A 25,790-nucleotide genomic window follows, 5' to 3' on the forward strand; every position below is an offset into this window, starting at 1 on the left:
CTGTGCCGCCATGAATGTTTACACTTCTGAGAAGCAGACACAAATATTGAACGCCTTTACCTTTCAGTTTAATGTAATTCAATCAATCATCAGCCAGTGGCTAGGCCTTAATGAGCAAATGGAGACTACACAAAACCAAAAGAGCGATGGATGAAACAGGAGAGCAGAGATAAAAAAAGGGAAAGAATGAACATTGTCGGTATAGTGGGGAGAAAGAATGAACGAAGAGAGCTGATTGTTTTACAGTTTGCCATGATACAAAAATTTCTGAATACTGAAATATCACAACAAAACCTAAAATGCTTGGCAAAACCTTTTATTAAAGTTAAATATCAATATAAAATTTAAGATAATTGCAAAAATATTAGTTAATATTCATATAAATAATAGCTAATTTAATAAAAAAAAGGTACTTACTCCACTTATTTATCAATTGTTAAATACAGCTTAAAGCAAACACAATTGATCAAGAGTGGTGAGTGTTTTTTTCTCCATGTATTATTGACTATACTAACTACAACTTTATTGACTATATTAATAACATACAGAGAAGTGCATTTTGTGTTTTCTGCTAGCATTGCAGTTAATACGCACAATTCAAAATCATGCTGAAAAGCAGCTATAGAAACCGACAGCAGTTTGGATACTGCATTTCTATCATTCACCATGAAAAAGACCCACATCTGACTTACTCTAGGCTTCCCACTGGCCATAAAGCACAAAAATATTATCGAGGGCAAAGAAGCCTCTTCATATTTCTTCTATATAATACATCTCTGGGCAGTTTTAATGACAACATTATGTCAACGCGTCAATGATGAGACAGTGAAAAAGTGAAAATAAACATTTGATAAAATGATGGGTGAGTCTGGGCAAAAGAACCAGTGGAAAAACGTTTTGAAGTAGAGCTGTAGAAGAAAGATTCCTGCAGGGTTTGGTTTAGCTAAATACCTTCAACTCTACAGTCCCCACACTAATAATAATGGCAGAGCAGCTGAGGAGTTCAGTGAGCTACCAAAGAGCATATGTTTTAGACAGCCAGTGTTAATATCCTTCCATCATACCTGCTCATTCCTGGAAATGTGTCCAAGAGCATCTGCAGGAAATCCTACAAGAGACAGAATACTGTTTGAATGGAAAGTAGTGTGTTGAAATCAAAGCTTCAAACAGAGCCTACAGTTAAAAATAATGAAATATTAATGTCATACTGTATTTCTACATTAATCTCAAAGAAGTTCCACAATTAACTTTTGGCCATACCTGACTATAGAGTGCAACTGTCTGGTTTGGGAAGGAAAAATCCCTTCATTTTCTCCATAATTCATAAGGGAATTGATTATTAACAATGATTCATAACACTTTAATGACAGACATACTGGATCCCTTCAGTTGCTCTGCACTTTCAAACTACTTTGTGTATTCTTCATCTTTATATAAATAGTTTTATATTAATTCATGTCATTTGCAGCACTTCATGGAAATCGTAGATCTTTCATATCAAAGCTGTGAAGTACCCTTGTCTTATGTCAGATTTTTAAATACTATTTTACTTCAAATAAGAGTATGTAGGTTCACTTGTAGGTAATTAGTTTGGTTCGGTTGGTTTTAAAAATTCTTAGCAAATAATTAACGGGGAAAAATACTTCAGGAACCAGGGATGGCCACTGATGCACTCTATGGCAAGCAAATTAAGAAAAATGTTAAGCCACAAAAAAAAAAAAAAAAAAAATTTATGTATAAAATGGCACCTATATCTGAAGAAAATGATATATAAACATGATTTGTGATATTTTGGTATCACATAAGTGTTGCCACATGGAGTGGTCTGATTTATTCCATGAAGTATTCTGCAATTCTTAATGAAGATAACCACAAAAAAAGCTATTTACGGGTTTCGATATATACCAAAAGCAATTTTAACTCTCATTTGGTGCTAGATGAGTGTTAATATTGGACGCTGAATGCAACTATGTGTCAAAAATTAAGTATCAAACCTTTAGGGGAACTGGTGCATTCTTTTACTGACACAAGCTGATATGAATGACAGTGAGATTGAAACACTAGCCAAAATACGCAGATGCCATCCAAAAGCAACATTTGCATTCTGGCTAAATGAACAGAGAGCTCTCATGCAGGACAAGCTCACCTGAGACAGAATGAGCTGCCCGTGGAATTTTCCCACAAACACTTTGAAGAAGTCCAGGAACTTCTTTTCGCCAACCTGATCAGCCAGAAACTTCAAGAGGAAGTAGCCCTGAGAGAAAAGAGAGAGAGCAAAAATTACACAACCCGAATCTTCCAGGTGTCCCAGAGGATTCTGCGCTTTGAGTATTCAGACGTACCTTCAGATAGTGCACCTGCATGAAGGGTTTTTCTGGGTTGAGGGCATGTTTTACTACTGATGCACCAGACTCGCTTACTTCCCCTGTGTTCTCTTTATTAGGCCTGTGTGCAAATACACAAACATATGCAAACACACAAACACCACATGAATCAGACTGTGGTATTGTAAGGCAAAGTACTTGCATCTACAGCAGTCTGCATAGGAATACACTTACATCAGCATACATAATGACCTCCTAATGCTTTACTAAGTGTATACACAATTGCATTCATGAAACTATTATGTCCCGGATAGCTTCTCTGTGCAAAGAACTATATAGATTACAGTAATGCTCCTTTTTTTATGACTCTTTGGTGCATACAAAGTGTACACTGAGATTAGTGTACCACTACCTTAAGAATAACTTTGAGTACTTAAATTTCAGACATAATGTTGCCAATTACTTTGCGTACAAGTCTGTGATGAAAAATCCATGAAATGAAAATAGTTCCAAACCAAGTCAAAGCAGAATTGCCGCGGCATATCTAATTCCTGAATAAAGAAAAACTGTTTTTGAACAAATCGGTTGAATGAATGATTCGGTGACTCAGCTAGGCTACATCCAAACATGCATACATCCCTACAAAATATAAATGCAGATTACATTCATATAACACACATTTATTTTTTATAGATCATACATTTTTATGGTGGTGAAGAAAGTACTTTTTTCAAAATAAGTACCAACTCACAAGTATGTGATTTGGGACACAGCCCAGTTTTTTTTTTCCTGGTTGAATGAATGATTCAATGACTTCTTAATAAAGACTTATTAACTTACTTGACTACTCTATGTAACCTCCATAAAGAGTCACTAAATCCCCTACAGTCCGTCTGCAGCCCTCAGTCAATCAAATTCAAGAACGGTTGAACAATTACCAATGAATCTTAACATGAACTGGCAAATCTAGATATTTAAATGTCTCCCAGACCCTTTTGATATTTTTAAGTATCAGACAGGCTTCCTTCTAACGCCTCAGACCGATTAAGTATTTCCTCCCTATGGTCAAAGGTACTGTAAATTGCGAGAGACAAACAGAGCTTTGAGTGCTGGCCATCTCTGCGTGTGATGACGACCTCGGTTAAAACTATTGATCTTCTTTGGGAGATTAACTGGTCTTGCCAATAAAAGGCTCTTGTAAAGATTTGATCGATACTCAGGCGCCGCTAACACAGACAACAGCCGTTTTGTTTTATCTTTTTCTTGCAGACAAATGGGCGTGTAGCTATATGTGTGCAGTGTTTTTCTAGCCATCATAACCTGCTCTTGTTCGTTTCTTTGTGTCACAGATTTGATGGTGATAAAGAGCAGTATGATTGATCATGGTCTAATGCCTTATCTCTGTGAGCATGTGCCCCCAGTGCAGGTCTACACTTTCGAATTCCACAGAGAAATAAAGCAGGATCTGGGAAAAGGGACAGAAGCCTTCCCATATATGGAGATCCAGTCTATGGAAATGAGAAAAATGGTTCCACTAGTGAAGCTTGTTCAGAAAAACTGTAATTAACTAAACTTTACTTTTCTTTTAGGTGTTCTGAGTGTTCTGGTTGCACCTTACAAGTCTCTATATTCATATACATACAGTATGGCTCAGGTCATCATCCTATAAAGTGTACAGACTTTTTTCACCAATGTTACTGTTTATTACATTAATGATAAATAACCAATTTTATTGTTCATCCTTTATTGATCCTCCTCAGGATACAGTTGCAGGTCTATTGGAGTCAAAAGTCTTCAGCTACCTTCTTACTGTATTTGGGACACTCACTTGTGCTTGTACATTATTGATGCTTACATTTGGTTCCCCTCCAAAAATAAAGAGCAACGTCTTCCTTCCTCCCTCACTCTCTCTCTCTCTCTCTCTCTCTCTCTCTCTCTCTCACTGCATGGGAGAGAATGATAAGGGTTAGCTCCTTTAAAAGGCATGCATTATTCCTCCTGGTCACACAGGCTTTTGCATGTGTGTTTGTGGAATAGCCCACAGCAGCCCAGTGAAAAGGGTGAGAGGTATTTTTCAAACACAACAGGCAGCCTTTCATTCCAGAAGGATTCATAGATGAATGAAAAAATAAATGGAATATTCTCAAGTGTCAAAATCAGTAAAAGTTATTTAAACGTCTCCCCTATGTCCACTCTTTTTGGTTGATGTCTGAGTGACACAGTTGAAGATTCACACAATGAATGTTTAGTCTCGGCACAACTACAACCTTGGTTATAGAAAAATAATAGTCTATAAATAGATTTAGTTGTTTTCAGTCTATAAATATAAACCTTTCACTTTTAACATTAGTTTCTTGGTAATCTATGCAAGAAGGCCTGTTCACAGAAGACAGAAGGATGTTTGGTGCAAAAATTTGCTGCAATAAACACTAAATTTGAATAAACGGCTGTTACATTGTTCATACCGACACAAGCATTCATTTGCAACAAATAAGATTTGCGCTTTTGGTCAAATGCCCAGAGCTGCTGCTGTTACATGCTGACAAATTGCATTTGAAAATTAGACCATATTTTGTAGAAACAGACCTTTAGATCAAAAACATACTTGAAGCAAGAATGACCCTGGTGTTGCAACAGTTAAATCTTTGAAAATTCTCTAGATTTGAAGAACATGTTTTCCTTGTCATATTATTACTTGCTGAATAGTTTACATGACATTTCTGTTTTATTCACAAGACAGGCATTTTACCAGACTGTCTGAACATTTTATCCCTGAGATTATAGTGGGTGTGGGCCCCTCAAAGCAAAGGAAGGGCCAGACACATGCTGTCAGGTGCATCTTCGAAACCTGCTGGTATTGTGACAGCTGAATTCCTGACCAGCTCCATACACTCATACTTTCTCACTGCTAAAAGTTCAGCCGGTTAATCTACTCCTACCTCAAACCTTCATAACCTTGTGTGATTCTGTGCTCTTCATATGAGAACATTACATTACATCTTATATCAAATAATACTCTCGCATTAACATGCTCAAAATTATTCTGTGCAGAGTGAAAGGTCACAGCTATTTCAAGTTTATAAATCTATCTTGAGAATGCCTGGAAATTTGATTGCATATATATATATATATATATATATATATATATATATATATATATATATATATATATATATATATATATATGTGTGTGTGTGTGTGTGTGTGTGTGTGTGTTTAATATACTGTTTCCAACAGAACACTCTCATTGTTTTTTAGGACCCCGACTTTATGTTTGATTTAAATAAAAAATTTACATGTATTAATATCACCATGAATTAGTTCAAAAACATGACAGACTGAATATAGGAATAAAGTGTGATTTAGCTGGAAAAACAATTTATCATGTTTGGTTTGGACAAATATTAGCCTTATTATTGCATGACATTTGACATCAACAAAAGGTCTCAAAAGTGCTTTGTCCTTCCTTACAAATATTGCTGTTATTTATTTATTTATTTATTTTACTGTATTTATATCTATTTTAAATATATTTTAAAAATGAATGCATTTTAAAAGGAATAATTTATTCCTGTGATTATCCTAAATTTTTCTGCAGCCATTACTTTAGTCTTTAAAGTGGGGGTGAAATGCTCGTTTTCACTCAATATCCTGTTAATCTTGAGTACCTATAGAGTAGTACTGCATCCTTCATAACTCCAAAAAGTATTTAGTTTTATTATATTCATAAGAGAAAGATAGTCTGTACCGATTTTTCCCGGAAAAACACGAGCGCCTGGAGGCGTGACGTGTGGGCGGAGCTAAAGAATCACGAGCGCCAGTAGGCTTTTGCGTCGAGAGCGTTTGGAAGCTGTGACAGCTGTGAAGGCTGAAACTGAAGGAGAGCAGCAGCAGCAACGACTCGCTCCGAGCGGGGCTCGAACCCGGGTCTCCGATGGGAGGCAGACGCAATAACAAGGAGGCAGAGATATTTTAAGCAGTTTTACTCACCGCCTGTGGTTCCAACACACGATCGTGACCCTTTTTCGTTGGGATTGCATCATCCTTAAGAAATAAACGATGTGCAAATACGTCATCAAACTGGGCTTTGTTTGTAAAACAAGCATCTTCGAAATACAGGGAACAAACACAAACACGTGCACAACTCCGTTGATGCTCTGTAAAAATAAACTCCATCCACTGGTCCCTTAATACTGTTTTTTCTTTGGTAATCTGTGCAGGGTTGTCTTGCCCTGGCAACCAAATCACACTTCTTTTGTGACTTTTCGCGATGCTCTTGTTCTGATCAGGCTGTGCTCAGCCTCTCAGTGCTCTGCTATATGGGAGCACGCGCTCTTCCGGCAAACGTGCCCTCATACTCGGAAAAACTTTCAGAAACTTGTGACAAACCGGAAGGAGTATTTTTTAAACATAAATACTCCTTCAAACATACAACTTAATTTTTGAAACTTTGTCCATGCTTAGCATGGGAATCCAACTCTTTAACAGTGTAAAAAACTCAGTATGCATAAAATAGCATTTCACCCCCCCTTTAAATCAAGGTTTATAACAGTTGTGCTGTTTAATATTTCTGTGGAAATAATTAGATACGTTAAAGTTAATTAACGTTTTAAATGTCTTTAAAGTCATTTTTGATCAATTTAAGGTTTCCTTGAAGAATCAAAGTATTCATTTGTTAAAATGAAAATGTAACCCAAAATCTTTGAATCCAAGTACATACAAGAAATACAAATGAGCGAAGTAATAAAAGATGCATGATGGAAATTCTATCAGTAAATGAAATCTGTTGTTATCAGATTGCAGATACTGACTAGAATATTGTGTATAAAGACGTTTTAAGACCAAAACTGCTCTTAAGAGTGAACTTTAGGTTCTTTTGTGCAGATGATGGAATAACGAAGGTTTACAGACTGAGCGATTGGCAGAGGAGGAAAGCAGAAAGGTCAATCATACCGGAGGACCTGCAGCTCTTCTTCAGAGTTTTGTAACTCATCACTCAGTCTCCTCCAGCGCAGAAGAGCTTTTAACTGTCTCTGCTCTTCAGCCTCTCTACAACCCAACTGAGAAAGACAAAAAAAGAGAACAAGCAAAATCTAGCAACTGTGAATGAAATGAATTTAAACACAAAGGAAGGCAACATGGGGTGGAGAAAGTTGAACTTTTAAGGTGAAGTGTGGAATTTCTGCACCATTGGTTAAGCCAGTGTTGCTTTTGTCGGGCTGTTAAGGATGCTCCAACAAATGAGCAATGTTTTGATAGCGCCACTGAGCGCCATGTTTACACTCCATCAGGGAAATCAACCTATGAATGACCTGCTGATAGCGGCCTCTGGATATTAAACTGGGAGAAGAGAAAGTCATAGAGAACATCAATAAAATTACACACTTCAGCTTTAAATGCTGCTTGTTGAAAGATGTATTGGAAACATTCCATTAACACAACAATAGTTTTCAATTCAGAGCCGGCGAACACAGATTATAAATATATTCTGAATGATCTGAAGAGCTGTGTTGATGTGAAGCACAATCACACTCCACAATTGCGAGTTTGTGACTCATTATTAGCCATCTCAGTCATTACAGGAAGTGAAGTCTTCCAGTTAATGCTGAATATTTAATTTCCAACTCATTTTATACTCTTAACAGTCAGCATGTAACTATGCCCTGAAGATGCTTTTGCTGTTCCAATGAGCCAATCTTAGATTGGATGGACATAAACAGTCAAAGATTCAACTTTATCACAATACCTTCTGAACATGGCTCCAGAATACATCCTCTAAATAAGTGGCAAAACCCTCGCTGATCCATTCTTCGGTCCAGTCCCGTGCTCCGATGGCCAGCCCAAACCAAGAATGAGCAATTTCGTGGCACAATCTCGCCCCACAGAGGTTCCTCTCACCCGTTAGCACGCTTTGAGACAGGAACACGATATGTGGACTAAAAAACATGAGAAACCACACTTTATTTTCTTATGCAAAGAAGAAACTTGAAAAAAAGACTAGGATTGCACATCATGGTTGTATTTGGTCTACTCACAAATCACTGGTTATAACATTACTGCGGGTGCTGAGAACTTGGAGCTCTGACTCCAGCTCTGATCTAGTTATAACATGTTATAAAACTCAGCCACCCTGAAAGAACATCAAAGTGTGGGATTTTCTCTCCTGTAGACAGACTGTCGTTAAGGAGGTGGAGCTCTCGGCCAAAATGAGGCCTGTTTGCTGCCAGTTGATTTCCGAGTAGCCACCCATGCCGCACCCTTCACCAAACAATCCGGCTGCATTCGCTAATAGCGGCAAATTGCAAGAAGTGAAAATTTTGTCATATGTAACTTTGATGAATTCCACTACGTAATGTGCTGAACGACAACACTGTAAGGTGGAAAAAATGTCCACTGGAAGATAAGGCTCGTTCTTTCAACCGTGTAAGAAAAAAAAGAAAAAAGAAAACATGACCTCAGGATTCAGACTGCACATAAAACCAGATGAAATATGGTATTGTTTGCCTCCTCAGCCGAAATTACCTTGAGTGACCTTTTCAACCAGATAGCTTTGTGTGTTTCGTACAGCAAATGGGCTGTTATCAAGACCATGTTCCAAACAAAGTTCCTACGAGTCAGGAAAAACAAACCCGTTTCTTTTGTGTCCTAAGGCTTCAGCTCAGCCACATAATGCCTTTCAAATGTGACACACACTGCCATAGATAGCCGCAAGCACTTTTTTCCCCTCGTAAAATGAACCTGATAAAATAATCTGAGAGTTTTATGAATGTCTTTTTACCTATTGAGCCAGACATTCACCTTGCCTGGGTCTGGAAAGTGTTTTTTGTGTGTGTGTTTTCATCCTCACCTTTGCGGTCTTTACACAATGACCACAGCAACCAGCAGGAAAGCAATAAAAAAAGGTTGGCCTTGACTCTTGAGTTGAAGGTGGCAGGCATGCCTTTCATTCACACTGTTATGTCTCTCTAAAGTCATCGATATGTTAATTTAGCTGGATTCTGTGTGCCCTAAGAGTTTTCTCTAAAGTAGAGCTAAGGGACTTAGAAAAAGCCCCGTCTCTGGATATAGATGACAGAAAATGTCCAGCGCTGTTAAGGATAAGTGTTAAACAACAGAATCTTTTTCTTTAAAAGTGGACACTGTCCAAATGCCAGGAAAAGGGATTTCTTCAGCAGCTACAGAGCCTCTCTTTCACATGTGGAGCACCCAAGTCTGTTTACTAACTATCTAATGCATATTTCTCACAAAACGGAAAGTAGTTTCCCACTATAGCAAGCTTTAAACTGACTGGCTAACATGACACTACCAAGAGTAAGAGGACCAGTCCAAAATCTTGTTGGCAAGGTACCAGGTTGACACAACAAATTACGAAATAATCACTGGATCTGCCTAAATTTGCCAGATGGAAAGACAGACGGATAAATGGATAAATACATACTGTAGAGATTGTGGGAAGTGAATTAAAGTTAATCCAAAACTGAACTACACAGGTTCTCCTTCACGGCACACACAAGCAAGCACATTAACTGTATATCAATAAACCACTGCAACAATTCTTGGAAGATATCTTAACTGAAAGAGGAATCGCGTTCTTTCATCCAAGAACAGGATATCACCACCTGCCCTGTAATTACCAGAGGAAACACTGAAAGTGGAATGTAATGGTTCATATTTCAAAATATCATCATACTCCTCTCAATGAGGAATGTCAGATTCAAGGAGGAGGAAAACATGGTGGGAACAAATCGTTTCCCCATTTACATTCAACTTCATTGTTTATTTGTACCCTGTCCAATTACATTTTCTTTTTTTCGGTAAAAATACCTGAATATACTATATTACAAGAGTTCATACATAAGCAAAACAGCTCAGAGAGATAATCATGTGGATTCAGTATGAATTTTTCCTTCTGTGGAATAGAATACTCACAATCAATTATTGCACAAAAAAGCAAAAGAAAAAAAAGGATAGTAAAACAAGGTAGGCTACTTGGCTTTGCTTAAGGTACCTTATTTAAAGACTATATGTATATATAAAAAAACATAATTCTTTATATATCTGACCCCAGACAACAAAGCCAGTCATAAGTAGCACGGTTATATTTGTAGCAACAATACATTCTATAGGTCAAAATAATAGATTTTTCTTTTATGCCAAAAATCATTAGGATATACTGTATGTAAAGATCATGTTCCATGAAGATATTCAGTAAATTTCCTAATGTAAATATATAAAAACTTTATTTTTAATTGGAAATATGCATTGCTTCATTTGGACAACTTTAGAAGTTATTTCTCAATATTAAGATTTTTCAACTAGTTATATCTCAGCCAAATACTGTCCTGTCCTAACAATTCATACATCAATGGAGCTTATTTATTCTACATTTTATTTAGTCCAAGGAGGATCCATTTTATCAAAAATTTGTCTAATCTTTCCAATGACCTTATTGAGGACAAAACCAGAACGACAAAATAGGTCATACACGCAGATGAGATGATGAAAGAAAAAAAAATTACACAGGTATGGAACTATATGAGGGTAAGTAAATGATGACAACATTTTTAGGTGAACTATTTAAGAACGCAAAACCCACTGAAACTCGATTACAACTGTGCATGTAAACATTACTGACTTGTAACTGTCATCAATGCATATTAGACTCTTCTAAGTAAGAACTCTTCTAAACTACAGCATGCAGTGAAATAAAAAAAAAACACTAAAGGGCATCGACCTCCAACAAATGGGTAGTTATACCCCTGAACCCAGATCATTAACCACTAGGCAACATTCAACCCCCAATGAGAAGTCTATGAGCTAGTGCTGTTTCAGACATTCAGAGCCATATTTATCATCACCTCCCGTCCCGTCTCCTCAAAGTGGCTCTACTAATGTGCTGGCTGCACTCATTCGTTCTCTCTTTGTCTCTTATTTAATTTCCAACTCTCCTCAGTCTGATTGCATGAGCTTATTATAGACGGAAAAGCCTGGAAGAATCTCGCAGAACAAAACTGATCTACCACAGTCCCTTTTCTTCCTGGCTTTCAGGCTTTAATGGGTGGTATTCCTGTCTAGACTGTAGATTAGGTTGTGGGGCTGCAAAATTAGGTGTGATTCTCTCTGTAGGCCCTGTGGGGCTCCTTTTGCATGCCAGTCCTTTTTAGGGCAGATCACATGTGTCAAACATGAAATCCTAAGAATAAATACCCACACAAGAGGCTGCTGCTGTGGCGAGACTATCAGGATTTGTAGCATACACTCCGTGATCACCACAACAATGCGATCCATATGTAGACGTTCTACCAACCATACGAGTGGGAAATCTGGAAAAGAGACCCTCGCTCGCATCGCTGACGATGTTTATCGCAGAGTGCCTCATGGCACCATTTTAACTTGATTGCTCCACATTAACGTTTCAGAGGCTTGCTGAGGAGTGTGCGTAAACAGAGCCGGAGGCACTCATCAGCGCCAGAAAGACCATCCGGACTGAGAAGCAGCAGCAGATGTTTATGCAAAGCATACAGTGTGCGAGGCCCCATTATCTGAGCTTCCTTCCAGTGTTCAAAGCTATATTATGAATGAAGTCACTGGTCGAGAATGCAGATTTCTGGCACGTGTGGAATGCAGGACACAGAAAAGACAGCATGAAATCAAACTTGACCCTGTTTGCTTTCTTAATACAATTGTTTATTTTTGTAAGCGTTGATAAAAATATATTAGCTTATTTCAAGACCGAAACCACTTTGCTTTTCAGCTGTCTCCTCAGCTTTACCGACCATGCTCCATTGTACTGGTCCATTTTAGCATCTGTGCCACTCAGCTATAGTAAGCACAAAGGGCAATTTCAAAATTTTACAATACAATAAAAAAAAAAGACTTAAGAAAAGTAATTTGTGGCTTAATCAATAAAATAAAAAAATATTGGTACATAAAGTACATACTTTAAATACATAGAGTTAGGGATTAAAAATGCACTGTTGAAAACTGATAATAATAATATGTATATTATGTTACAATTTACATTGGTGAAATTAATCTTGATGTGTATTTATCTCTACAGAGAACGGACTGTCTTCATGAATGTTTATATGGTATTTTCTTTTCATTTTACCTCTGTATAATGCATCATATTTATAAGGTCAGCACTTCTTTGTTTACAGCAGCAACCAAGGAAACGCTGTACTGCCGCTGTTCCATAAGAGCCACCTGCTGTCAGAGAGTGAAAATAGCATTTTTATTCAGCCTGGTTACTGTTATTGTTTTATTTATTTATTTCAAATATTTTATGCAGCATAATTTAACAAAACTAGTTTTTTTTTTTTTTGCTTTAAATTTATACAGTCTTATTTAAATAAAAACTGCTCTTCAAATCTTTGTGTTTAAAATGCAGTGCTTGCCTCTAATTTTAAATAAAGCACAGACAAAGCCTCATTCAGAGTGATTACTATTTGATTTGGGATTCGTTTTAAAATGTAAATTTAATTTTGTTTTTTTGCCATATTTCAGTTTCACTGAGAAATATGAAGCATTTTGTCTAAGAAATAAAAGAACACCTTTTAGCTTGTCTTAAATCTAATTTTGTTCAAAAAATCATGAGAAAATCATTTTGTAAAATCAATATCGTGAAATCAATGTCATGAATCATATTGCATTGGAAGTTCAGTGAATCTCTACATAGAGCATATCTGTATTAATGTAATATTTCATTGTTGCATTAAATAATAAAATAATATGAGTGTGTGCTCAAATGTGTGGAGTGCCAACAGCCTACATATAATGAAGTCTATATTACTTTTTGTGGTTAACAACAGTGTCGACATATCTTGCTTCTGAACACTTTTGAGCCTCTCTCTCTGGGCTTTATCCTGACTCAACGGGAAGGATAATTAGTTCAAATCTAGCAATAACACCCTGTCCTAGTCTGCTACAGACTTCTAAAGATTCTCTGTGCTTAGATTTGTTATATTTGTGTCTGGTCGGAGGTCTGAGGGAAGAAAGGCGGCTTTCTTGGCTTGGAGAATCAGATTAAATGCAATGGCAGGCGCTATTACAGTGTCATCGAGTGATTCAGTATACACATAGCAGGGACATCTGCCCAGTCTTTGAATGGGCTCATCCATTCTAGATTTTTGTATGGTAGATGCTCCTCCAGGGATGCTGGGTAATGGCTCCCCACCTCACACTTTGCTCTAGTTTACCAGCTTCTACTGCCACTCCTACTGCCTTAAATCAGCCCCAGGGCCAAATAAACTCTCTCTGTGCCATACAGATTTGATTCATTTAGACGCACGTTCTGTCTCATACAGCAATATCTATTTGTTTTCCTATATGGCCCATCATTTACGGTGGAGTATATGAGTCTGGTCTAAAACCACACCAAGGAAGACAGTTTTTTGGAATGAAGATGTGGCAGGTAAATAGAAGTATGACTCAGGCTGGACTTCCAGAAAGGGGTTAAGTTTTTTGAGACCGATAAAGCAAGGGTAATGCAGGAATGTAGTACTAATAACAACCTGCTTGCTAAATCGGATGCTGCTTATTTACATTTAAAGAAAAATAAGGAATTTGCAGCACACATAGATCCAGATGGGGAGATCAGGAAACTGAAAAGGCGCCTAAAGAAGTCAAAACAGCCTAATAGAGACAAAAACCGTAGAACTATGTCTGCCTTTCAAACATGCTTGCCTGTTCTCCAGGTGCAGGCATGCTCTGAATTCCTTCACTCGCGGTGGCTTTTGTGCACACACAGCCAAAGGAGGGACAGAAAACCCTCTCTGTGGACTCTTGGCGGAGAAAAACATCTCATCCTTGACAATTTGATTAACAGCTGTCTTTTGTGCCAGAGTTCCCCTGGTCTGAAAGACGCTCTCTGTCACACACTTCTTAGGTTACTCAGCAATCAGAGAGGAGTGAAACAAGAAAGTGAAGCGAGAGAGGGAGCGAGCGAAAAGAAAGAGCGAGAGAAAGGGCTATTTAAGTGGTGTTATCTCAGCCTCCCGAGCTCCCTGGCTAGTCCAGCACATTCCAAAAGCTTCACATCCGTCGTCCACATTACACTCCGCACCCAAGGGACTCCACTTTCCTTTCCCCATATGGTCATTGTAAGACTGCAGGAAGAGCACATCAGCTACAAAATTAACTCGGAGTTTATGCAATCCAGATATTACCAGTAAGACACACACAGCAACCTAAAACACCTCGAAAATACCCTAAAAACCCAAGCCAGAGTCTCCAATTACAAACAGAAACAATGTTGAAAAGTGGCACTACTTCATTGTTTGAGACATTAATTTGTGGCCCAATCAGAACATCTAATCAGTCGTTCCCTCGCGGAGGAAAAGCATCTAATATTTGAATAGGCACAAACCAATTTCGACAACCAAAGGCAGAGGCAGCCTGATTATAATGAGAGCATTTCATGCGGCCGCAAACTTGCTGATATTAAAATGTGAGTCTACATTTAAATGTTTTTGCTTTTTCATTACCCTCGGTCCACATAATGCCCGTGTTATTCAGAACTCCAAAATCCAATCATTTTTCGTGCTGCTGTAATCTAACATAGTCTCGTGAGTCAGAATGTGAGAAGGATGATTAATTCACCCTTAAACATTTTGAATCCCAAATTTGCCCTATGTGGGTGGTGTATATTTCTGAGAGGGAAAAAATTGTATATTGTTAATCTTTGAAGAGTTTACATAATCATAACTGCACTGAATAGCAAAATCACTTTAAAGCAAATTTGTCCTACTCTGCATATAAACGTACTGGAAAACGTGTGAGTGCAGTAACCTCTGATTGACCTTAAATATTCCTACCTTCAGCAGCTCATGAACAGCTAACGTAGCACCTCAGGGAAACAGACCCAAATTTTTTCTTTATTCCTTCTGTTCAACTGCTGACTACCTGCCGGTTCAGGTGATGAAGAGTATGCTCTCCGCCAAGCTGAAGGGCTCCAGCTCTCTGGGTAAAATGTACCACCTGCTCATTCCTTCACCTTGAACAAATAAAAGTCTACCTGAAATACATTTCTGCCCCCAAGAATGCTCAAATCCAGATGGAGCAGATCATTCACTCATAAACTGCACAGACAGATAGTTGTGTTTTAAACCCATAAGACCTTTGTTTATCTTCGGATCACAAATTAAGATATTTTCAAAGAGCATTTTGATGAAATCCAAGAGCTTTCTGACCCTAAATAGACAGCAATGCAAACTACCATATTCATGGTCCAGAAAGGAAGTAAGCACATCATTAAAACGGTCCATGTGACATCAATGGTTCCCGTTATATTATGAAGCTATGAGAATACTTTTTGTACACTTCATTCAACAAATTCTTCTCTTCCCTGTCGGTTTTTGATGCGCATTCACTAGAGTACCACGGCGCATGTGGAGGTGTCTATAGAGGGTCAGAAGGCTCTTGGATTTGATCAAAAATTCATGTTCCGAAGATAAACAAAAATCGAATGGGTTTGAAACGACATGAGGGTGAGTAATTAATGAAAGAACTTTAACTTTTAGGTGAACAAACCCTTTAATTTTTGTGGTAATAAACTTTATAACAGCCACATGTCCCGTCGAATGATCCAAAGTTGCAATGATTCGGGAATGCAACTTATAGTTTTAAGATTTTTAAGGCATGCTCTGCATATTTCTTTTAGCTCACTCTTCAAATCACTCCAGCTCTTTGGGTGCTGGTCCAGACCACTTCAGAGTTCTGTCAGAGCTAACAGGCTATATAAGGTCAACTGCTAGTCTCAGCAGCAGAGTAATTGCTAAGTAATTGCCCGAGATGAGCTATTTATACAGTGTAAAAGTACACAAAATGCACTTCAAGTGGGCTGGAAATTACTCATAAGAGTGTCTGAATGAATAATACGGAGGAGGAATTCCTTTAACCAATCTCTCTATACAACTTATTCATATGGACACATTTGAATATCTCGTGGTGTGCTTGCCTTACCATAGAGCAACAATTCAGCAATGACTTCATACATATTTTGGCAGCTGCTACAATACATTTTGGATCCTACATCAAAAGTAGATAAACCTATTTCCCACCTACTGTCACTGAACACATTACATCATTGACACAGTGTGGGAAAACACAATGAAATGGGTTTTCTCTGAGATCTAGATGCCCTCAGTCTCGCCGAAAAGCAGCCGATGCCCATATTTGCACATCTGGCACATGAAGTATTCCAACTATGTCCTGCTGTGGCGTAAAAGAGGTGTTAAGGGACAGAAAGTGACTGCCTTCAAAGTTGAGGAAAGTGCTGTGCCCTTCCTCTGAAGATACGAGCATCTCATGTTTACGTCATCGTCTCGTAACCGATAAGGCCTAGAATCCACCCTACGTGATCGGTCAGCAATACACAGGATGGAAGTGTGATGATGTTTCTCGCAGAAATATTTCCTCAAGCTTCAAAAAGCCTGTCATCAGATTCTAGGACTTCACAAATCAGATTCTGGGGAATCGAGCCAAAAATAACGTTCCAGTGGAATTGCTGTTTTTTTTGCACCGGGACAGCAGTCGTTCGGGTATTTGGGAGGAAGCACAGCACACACTATCAGGCCTGGCCTTTCTTAACTTCTTAATCTTTACTTCCTTCCCTTGAGAGAACCACCAGCAGCACTGCTACTACGTCCAAAGCCCCAGCTGCAAATGAACAAGCATGATATAAAAGCAGACATTGGCTTGGCCCCAAGGATTTGGGCCCACATACTTCCCAATTTTCAGATTAAACAGCTCCTGTCTCTGAAGTGGTTCCAGGAGCGCAAGGCTTTTGTTGCTAGGAATAATCCACACATCCTCTCCAACATCCTGGGGGATCGACATCTCAAAGTGCCTCTCTCCTGGCCCCAAATGTACTTTGTTGATTACTCTTTTTTTTTTTTTTTGCTCTGATTTGGGCTTCAAGAAAGGCCTGGAGGACTGTACCATTCTATAGAGAAGGGGCAATTGTCCGTCTCCTGCTGTGACCCATACAGGGCAAAGGAGAGGGAAGATAAGTATCCGTTTCTCTTGCACACAGACATATTTCTGTCATCCACCGGCAGTTATCGCAGGGCGGCTAATAAAACCAAGCTGTAATAAACAGCAAGGCAACTAAATACTTTCCAGACCAAAAAACAAAACCCTGCAGTCCTGTGCTTCACATTAGCTCAAGCAGAAAAGGAGTACCTAATTCAGGAAAAGAAAAACAGAGGAGTGACCGCTGTTAAGGTGCATGCCAAGTGCTAATTAGAATGTGACATTTTCTCTCAGTGAATGGCTGGAACCAGCCTGGGGCACTGGGTAATGACCTCATGTCCTGTGGAATACTTATTCCTGGACAGTGAGATGGTGGGAAATACGGGAAGACCTGTGGTCACCCTGAATAAGTTAGCTATGTCCAAAGCCATCCAAAGTGGTTGCTTCACTGGAACTTGCACAATGCCTGAAACTCCATATCAAACTCTAGTCAAGAACTGACTTGAAGAAAACACAAAGCTTGGTATACTGTAAACACAAACAAAACACACTTCATTGAGCATTTCCTGAGTAGTGACCTTCCTGAGCAGTGTAAGGAAAATGAGCTTCACTGCTGCCATTTAAACCGATCCAACAGGTTCTCAACAACTTCAAGCCACCCAGACTACTAAACAAACAGCGTGGTTGGCCAAAAAGAGCATTTAAATCGGTCAATTCATAAAAACTGTGGCATCCTGGTAGGTCAATGCCCAAAGGCCAAAAGCGAATTAGTGGGAACATCTGCCAAGCGATGGCTTAACATTCAGAGTACTTGATTTCTGAAACCTCTGCTTTGCAGACTTAATAGTGTTTTAGTTTACTGCTGTTGACAAGAAATTAAAACATGTTCTTATGCTGTATTAAGCAACATGCAACTGAGAGGGAGGGTGTAAAAACTGGCAAAAACCAATATGGATGCATGTTTAGTTTTCAATGACAAATAAGAGAAAAATATGTGGTGAAAACATGTTTTAAACAAACAATTGATCCAAAAACTATAATTTCATCCTCATTTTTGTTGCACATCTTTATGACTTTCCAGGAAAAAACCAAAAGGAGAATTTGAGAAAAATGTCCTGATTGCAACAATATTAAATAATGATGAAAGGAGGGCAATTCTTGGCCAAAAAGCTCTGAATAAAGTTTATGAATTTTATGGACCATCTTTATGTTATAATTTTCTTCTGTATTTTGCCCTTTTTGATGTTTAGAAAGTTCCAGTCCCTATTTATTATTATTGCACAGAAGAAAAAAAACATGACATTCCCTTAAGAATGTATATATATATATATATATATATATATATATATATATATATATTTTTTTTTTTTTTTTTTTTTTTTTTTTTTTTTCAGAATCATATTTAAGAGAAATGCAGCATTTACCTGGCCATGCCCAGACTGGAGAACCCTGAGGGAACAATGAGCACATCAAGTCGTGAGAATGGATGGACACCAAGAACAGAGTGGGCCGCAGTCAGACAGAGAGGCAGTAGGGGTAAAACCATGTCATTTGCCTTCTGCAGGTGGCAGGGTGGGGCGAATACCCGGTGAGGAATAACAGTCTGAGTCCTGGCAGCACTGGCCATGAAGCGACAGGGATAATCCATGTGGGAGCAAACATATTGCTGATCGTCATTGTCCAAAGAAACACTGCAATACAAAGAATGATGCAAATATTCAAGCAGAATACCCTATAAACAATCAGCTTTTAGGCTTTGATTCAGCACAGAGTAAAATAAATACTACACTGCAAGAAACCAAAGACAAAGAAGACCAATAGCAATGCAATATGTAAACATTGATCTGTTCCATTTAGAATGCATAATATTTGATCAGTATCATCACTACATATCATCATCAAGCATGTTTTAGAAAGATTTTTGCTGAACATTTCATATGCCTGTGAATTGTATAGACTTGAAAAAGAAACAACTTTTTTCATTATACACAATTCTGCATTTGTTTTATCATTGTATTTATGGAAGGATTTATTAACAGAAAATCTGGGTCCATGATTACTGTATATTACGTTTTTGTTGATTTTCAGAAAAACAACAATATGTAATTATTTAATTTACACAGAAAATATGGTACCATAGAAATGCACTCTTTTCTAACCTAAAATTTTTTACATAACCTAAAATTATACATAAACATTTCGGAAAAAACAAGAGAAGTATTGAAAACATGTAATGTTTAAAAAGCACTGAAATTTATGCAACTTTTTGTCTGGTAGTTAATGTAATTTTTTTTTACAGTGTAATAACTGGACTATGTACCGGTAATACCTCTTGTGCTTCTGGCACTGATTGTTTTTTAATCTATTTCATTGGGATGTTTTCAAATCTGTCAAAAATAAAACTGTAAAATATGGCAAAATAAAATGAATACAAGAGCCTAGATCTATGTTCTCCAAAAACTACAGACGAGTCTAAAAGTCAATACTTATCTATATTGACATTTATCATAACAAGATACCTGAGTTCTTTATTGTAAGGTTTGTCCGTTTTTTCCACCTCAAAGTTGGGATGTTTTACTCCAGCCTCTAGCCATTGTCCCACCGCTATGGTAAAGGTAGAAGCCGGCATTGGCATTGTAACATAATAATCCCACTGCAGAAAACCTGAACAGAGGAAAGAAAAGACTTCAGCATTTTCCATAATAAAATTATCGCATTAAATGACACCTCCGTGACTCTGAAGTGCTGAGTAAGGGTTTTAACTGTACCTGTCTCCGCAGGCTTAGGGAAGGCTTGATTTTCACCACTCATTAGAACAGTGTAATCACATGGAGCTCTCACACGCGCCTGCCACGTTGACATGGCAACAGGTGGCTCCTGGCATGGGAAGAGGGCTCTGTTGTTGATGGGTGAGCCCATGGTATATACACAGCATCTAAAAGAGAAGATGTGGCATCAGAATATATGGTTGTGTGTGGGTCGAACTGGGTGAAAATGGACTCTTCGTTTTGACGTTCATTTGAACTCTTGAAAAAATGTAAAATATGTTTTATTAAAATGCCATTGTCCATATTTTACTCTATTCCTGTATACAGTCCTACGTCAAAGTAAGTCATAGTTTATATTACCCAATCTTACGTTTTGAGTTGAATGTGATGAGATAAAACGGTCACAGCAGTGACAGTGAAATTATAAAAATAAAAATCGTTCAAACTTATTTTTAATGATTCATTAAAAAAAGCTGCCGTTTGAATCAGTCTGACAAATTCTTCTTTGGTTTAACTCTTTAAAACAAGTTTCTGAATCAACATCGTTGCATCAATTAAATTTTATAGCCTACACAGATAGGCCTATATTTATCTAGAATCATTATAATATGTGTTATACTATTCCAGAGTTGCTGCCATAACATACAGTACAGCCCGATAAATGTTGTTCGACTCACGAACAAACGATACTTACAAATGGTTCTGTTTATAAGCAAATGTAGTCCAAATCATGAACAAATGACTCGTCCCAACTAATGAACCATTTGAATCATGAATCCAGTTGGCTACCTTTTGTTACTATTTGTGTGTATGTACTATACATACATACTTATAGAAGCCTTGGTTAAATCTTAGTTACTGTGCTTAGTTATATCCTATTTATGCTCCGATTAATTCAAATTACATTTAGTTGAAACAAAAGAGCCAGTGACTCCGAGTAATGTATGAATATAATGCAACCGTAGTTGTGGGTGCATGTAAATATCTACACATGGTTGGTACCTGGCATCCTGGTCGTTTGTCCACCTCACAGAACCACCTGTGAGATTAGTTTCATACCATATTCTGACAGCATGTGGGAAGTCACGAGGGGTACAAACCCCTTCCTTCCTGATCTGAAGACTCCACCGGTCTGTGTGGAACCGCAGAGGTTGGGCATTATGAACAGTAGGAGAACGGCTGCACTGCATGTATAGCTCATGCTGCAGTCTCCAGCTGACGGAAGGCATAGAGACCAGCCTTTGTACCAGACTGGATGACTGAAGATCTGTATTTGCATGTTGTTGGTCTACGTCGAGTTTCTTTAAATCAGCTACTGTAGTTACATCCAACTCTTCCACTTTTGACACCGTCAGGTCACAGCAATCCAGCACCAAGGTGAATTCTTCACTCTCATCACCCCACAAGACACTACTGACATCATTTCCTCCACACAAACATGATGGTTCCTCAGGGGGTATCACCTTATTTGGCTCAGGTGTGATGGGAGAACTCACGTCATGTTTAGATGACACCTGAGATAGGTTTTGCACTGGTGTGTTTGATATATCCCCCAGTTCACCATGTTTGCTGGAAACCACACCGGGCTCCAGAAACAGAACAATGCTGCCACCAATGACCTTCCTTTGGAAGTGAACAGTCAGGTCAAGAACATAGTGTCGGACGAGCATATGGTTGGTGTTAGCCCGCAGGGGCAGGTCATCTTTATTAGGATCCAGATCGCGGTTACTTTCCATGTCTTATGGGAATATTCTTTAGGCAGGAACAGATCTTTAAAACCAGACTGAAATATCATTAGGAGTAATGTAAACGGAATGCTATTTGTAAAATAATTCCGTCTCTCAAAAAAATTCCACTCGTTATTGAGTCTGCATCTGGTCCTGAGGAATTTAATAGCCTGTAATTATAAATGTTAAAGAAAATATTACTTCAATGATTCTATGTAAGGTAAACACTCAATCACTACATTAATCTGTAATCATTATACTTAAGATAGCTCTCTTAAATAACATCCTCAGGCCATCGTACATTCTATTCTTCGGTACCATCCTAAATAATTACATGGGTAGCTGGCATGAACTTTCAAGCAGGGTGACATGCTATACTTTTAAAACTATTTTGATCAAGACTTTTATATCATTATAATGTACACAGTTTTGTATAACCTATTAACTGAAATATTAAACTGTGTTGAGCATTTGCAATTTTAAAATGTCTTGCCACTGGACTACTTTAAGGAATAGTTCATCAAAAATTCCAAAAAAACATTTACTCACTTTCATGTGTTCCTAACCTGTTTGGCTTTTCTTTTTTCTTTTTTTTTTTTGGAACATAAAAAGATATTTTGAAGAAGGTTCTTACGAAATATTTGAGTATAAATGTTTGTGTTAACTATCTCTGTAAGTTCATTGTACATTTATTGTAAAAATGCTGTAACTGTAAACAAACTTTCCTCTAAGCCATTACATAATTTTTTTTACAAAAATCTTGATTATGGTTTAAAATAAAAGTTTAAAAGGTCTGTCCTATTTGTTAACTACCCAAATACTGTAAATAGATTTTAACTAATAACAAGAAGAACATTAATTTTTGTATTTCGTTGTCTTGTAAGGTTAGGCTACATTCAGACCTTTGAAGTATACACTTTTGTTCTCTTCCGTGCAAAGGGGAAATTTAATAAGAGGTGCTTAAAGTGAAAATTTATAACCTGAAGCCCATACTCAGGTGTTAAATCATTCACACATAGACACTTCCATCAAACACCATAAATAAGCCTCAAGTTAAATACTAGTCTCTGGGTGATGACTAGGCAATCCACTCATAATCATTTTGTCTTCAAAGCAGTAGTTCTCAATCCCGGAGTAACCCAGCAGTACACAGTTTGGATATCTTCCCCAGACCTGTTCAGTTTGTGGTTTTGAAACCTTGAAGTTTTTCGAGCCATAGGTACTGTGGGAAATTTCCTATGGATTTTTATAATGTTTGACTGGTTTAAGAGTAGTATATACTCTGTAGTTAACATTACTTGAAGAGACTTCCATGGTTTTTTGTAACTGAAGTCTAAATTGAAACCTCTAAGAAAGTTATGAATGGATGACAGTGACACCATGGTAGATGTAGTACATCCAGATAACATTCAGGTGTAAATCTAGGGGCCCCAGACGACTTTGGTGCATACAAACCTATGCATTAATGAACCGTTCAATAATATTAATCACATAGATTTAGAGAGTAGTTTTTAAAGGTATAACTACATGTAGCCTAATAATTATTTCTCTCTATTTCAAAAATCATAGGAAAATGTGGAAGGAACCCTTAAGAAATAGCAGATAAATTAACTTCACGATTAAACTTCTTAATTAAAAATAGAAGTTACAAGACCAAAATTTATGGGGAAACATCCAAGTTAGATGACTTCAGGACCAGAATCGAGAAATACCTTATTTTTCACAGATGTACACATTTAAAGCGCGCGAGATTAAACGCGGTCGTCTGACTCAAATGCAGTCAAACAAGGGTTCAAAACGTATCAACAAATCAGCTTTAATACACTCTAATAAGCCACCTCAGTTATTAAACTGAGATTCCAGGTTTCCTTTTTCGACTCTTCTGATTTGCTTACAGTAGAACATACAACTGACAGCTAGCTGGTTTGCACCGCAGCAACATAAAGCTAGAAGTCATTTTTTATATACAGAGAGTTGTTTGACGAACCTGTTCCTCCCTGTGACAGTACTACAACGCTTAAAAGCCGCTGAAACTCCGTCTCGTGCGATATGCGTCATCAAGCAGCGACAGGAAGCTGAGCTTGAGCTCATAAGGATTTACCTGTGCAACAAAATATTATATACATAAATGTCGATTTGCTAAGTCCTCCCCCATATGGTCTGCACTTAAAAATTAACTTTTGCTGTTCCAAAATTGTCTCATAAAGGTTGAGAATGCCCATGCTAAAAAATTGCATAAACATTTAATAACACTTCAGATATGCTGAGTCCCTTTTATATTGTTTGTCTTATTTTATTTATTTTGTTTTAGCTTATTTTTTATTGTTTTTGTTTTTCAATATAGTTTGTTCTCCCTTGTCATGTGAACAGCATAGAAAATGTTTTCTCAGATGATTTGCTGAAGGTGTGATTCTTAGTTTATGATACAATAAGATTTATATTGTACATTTTGAGGATTGTAATATTCTTTATTTTTTCTTCTTTTTGTGAGATATTTGCATTGTTTATTGTGATAAGAAAAAAAAATAAAATAAGGATTTACCTGTGGTCTGACTGAATCAAAAAATTATAGTTTATAATGCAATAGATCTAAAAAATGCCTCTTAGGTCAAAAATAATAGTTCTCAACACAATATTACTGCACAACAGATATAAGATTGTAGCTTTTATTAGGAAGTGCATTCAAGTTTCATTGACAAAAATATTTATTTGTAATTATTTTGTGCTTTTCAAACAGAAATAGTCTAATTTGAAATCGCAATGACCTATACATTTGATAAAACCAACATACTGTTCTTATAGTTTTCAGAGCAGTAATATGTAACAGATGTAATGAAGCACTGGAAACAGAAACACATAAGCGTATGTGCAGTGCACTTGTAAATTGAAAAAAAGAAAAGAAAAAGAACAAATGATTAATTTGACACAATTTCCAGTTATTTAAGAAACGGGAGTGAAGGTAAACATTTGATGCACTCTTTACTCAGAACTTTTAACTGGAAAAAAAAGCGGTCCTTTTATCTCTGTAAACCTGATTACTTTTACTCTGATCTGGTCTGATCACATTTTAATATTGGAATATGCATCTAAGAGCTAAATATTCTCTATAAATAAAATAGAACTATATATACAAAACTTGTAAATCTCTTCAATTACAATATACACAGAACAGGACAAAATAACTGAAAAATCATGATTCATGTTATATTAGCTCTATGTAAACATACATTATGTCATTAACTGTCGTTTTTGTACACTTTTAAACACTTTCAGTGTCTTTGAAATATGATCAGGTCTTGAAGCAGTTAATTTAAGATTGTAGATTTCTTCCTCACATGTAACATGTCTGTTAGTTAAGAAAACTATTGTAACATACTTCGAACCATATCCAGCAAACAAAGAAAAAAAAAAGTGACTGGCTGAGGTTTTGTTCTAAAAACAATTATAAGCAAATAAAGTTCTACATCCCTTAAAATCTATTTCTTATATTCAGTACAATAGAATACAACAATCTGTGATATTTTCAGGGGGGTTCAACGCTGTGCATGAAACTCTGCTCGAGTCATCTAATTATCAGCTGACGGAGCTCTTGCTTCCTGGCACACTGCAACATCCTTCCTTTGATATCCTCTGGAGACGTTCTCTTGACATCATGAATTTTCATCTTGTGTCCGACGGAGGCTCTGCCTTTTGAAGGAATCTCTGTTACAAACACAAGAGGGAACAGGAGCTTAAGCAACGAATGCAATGTAGGAAAGAAACAGATCCACAGAACGAGCTGCAATGTAAAATAGGACCGCTAAAAAAAAGGCATCCATATTCACACAGTAAGTGTTTGGTATCGTGCAACTCTCAAACTGTCCTGAATAGAAAGCAGCATACAGGAGTAAACAGAACAATGTCTGGATGAACAGATAAGCAAAAGAAAAGAAAGAATGAAAATGATAAATTATATTATGTGTAAATATTACATTTTGTGTGACTCTGGAGCACAAAAC

General features: G+C 37.3%; 2 protein-coding genes across 7 annotated transcripts in view; both read right to left on the minus strand.

The window, feature by feature from the left end:
- Window positions 1-23,917, minus strand: part of aopep (aminopeptidase O (putative)) — a 75,929-nt gene extending 52,012 nt beyond the window's left edge. For 2 of the 4 annotated variants that reach the window (XM_052563515.1, XM_052563516.1), the window contains exons 1-10: window positions 23,780-23,917; window positions 21,068-21,962; window positions 20,066-20,232; window positions 19,817-19,961; window positions 18,722-18,988; window positions 8,071-8,260; window positions 7,278-7,384; window positions 2,343-2,445; window positions 2,147-2,254; window positions 1,065-1,108 (exon numbers count right to left, since the gene is read on the minus strand). In XM_052563515.1, the coding sequence (XP_052419475.1) occupies window positions 1,065-1,108; window positions 2,147-2,254; window positions 2,343-2,445; window positions 7,278-7,384; window positions 8,071-8,260; window positions 18,722-18,988; window positions 19,817-19,961; window positions 20,066-20,232; window positions 21,068-21,801 (1,865 nt within the window). In that variant the 5' untranslated portion in view covers window positions 21,802-21,962; window positions 23,780-23,917. The remainder of the gene's footprint in view (window positions 1-1,064; window positions 1,109-2,146; window positions 2,255-2,342; window positions 2,446-7,277; window positions 7,385-8,070; window positions 8,261-18,721; window positions 18,989-19,816; window positions 19,962-20,065; window positions 20,233-21,067; window positions 21,963-23,779) is intronic. The other 2 variants (XM_052563517.1, XM_052563518.1) reach the window with 2 other exon arrangements.
- A 527-nt stretch (window positions 23,918-24,444) lies between these two features.
- dock8 (dedicator of cytokinesis 8) overlaps window positions 24,445-25,790 on the minus strand; it is a 45,188-nt gene continuing 43,842 nt past the window's right edge. For all 3 annotated transcript variants that reach the window (XM_052562751.1, XM_052562750.1, XM_052562749.1), the window contains one exon: window positions 24,445-25,494. In XM_052562751.1, coding sequence (XP_052418711.1) covers window positions 25,443-25,494 — 52 coding nt within the window. In that variant the 3' untranslated portion in view covers window positions 24,445-25,442. The remainder of the gene's footprint in view (window positions 25,495-25,790) is intronic.

This window comes from Carassius gibelio, chromosome B8 (genome assembly GCF_023724105.1).
Source record: "Carassius gibelio isolate Cgi1373 ecotype wild population from Czech Republic chromosome B8, carGib1.2-hapl.c, whole genome shotgun sequence".
Taxonomy (NCBI): domain Eukaryota; kingdom Metazoa; phylum Chordata; class Actinopteri; order Cypriniformes; family Cyprinidae; genus Carassius; species Carassius gibelio.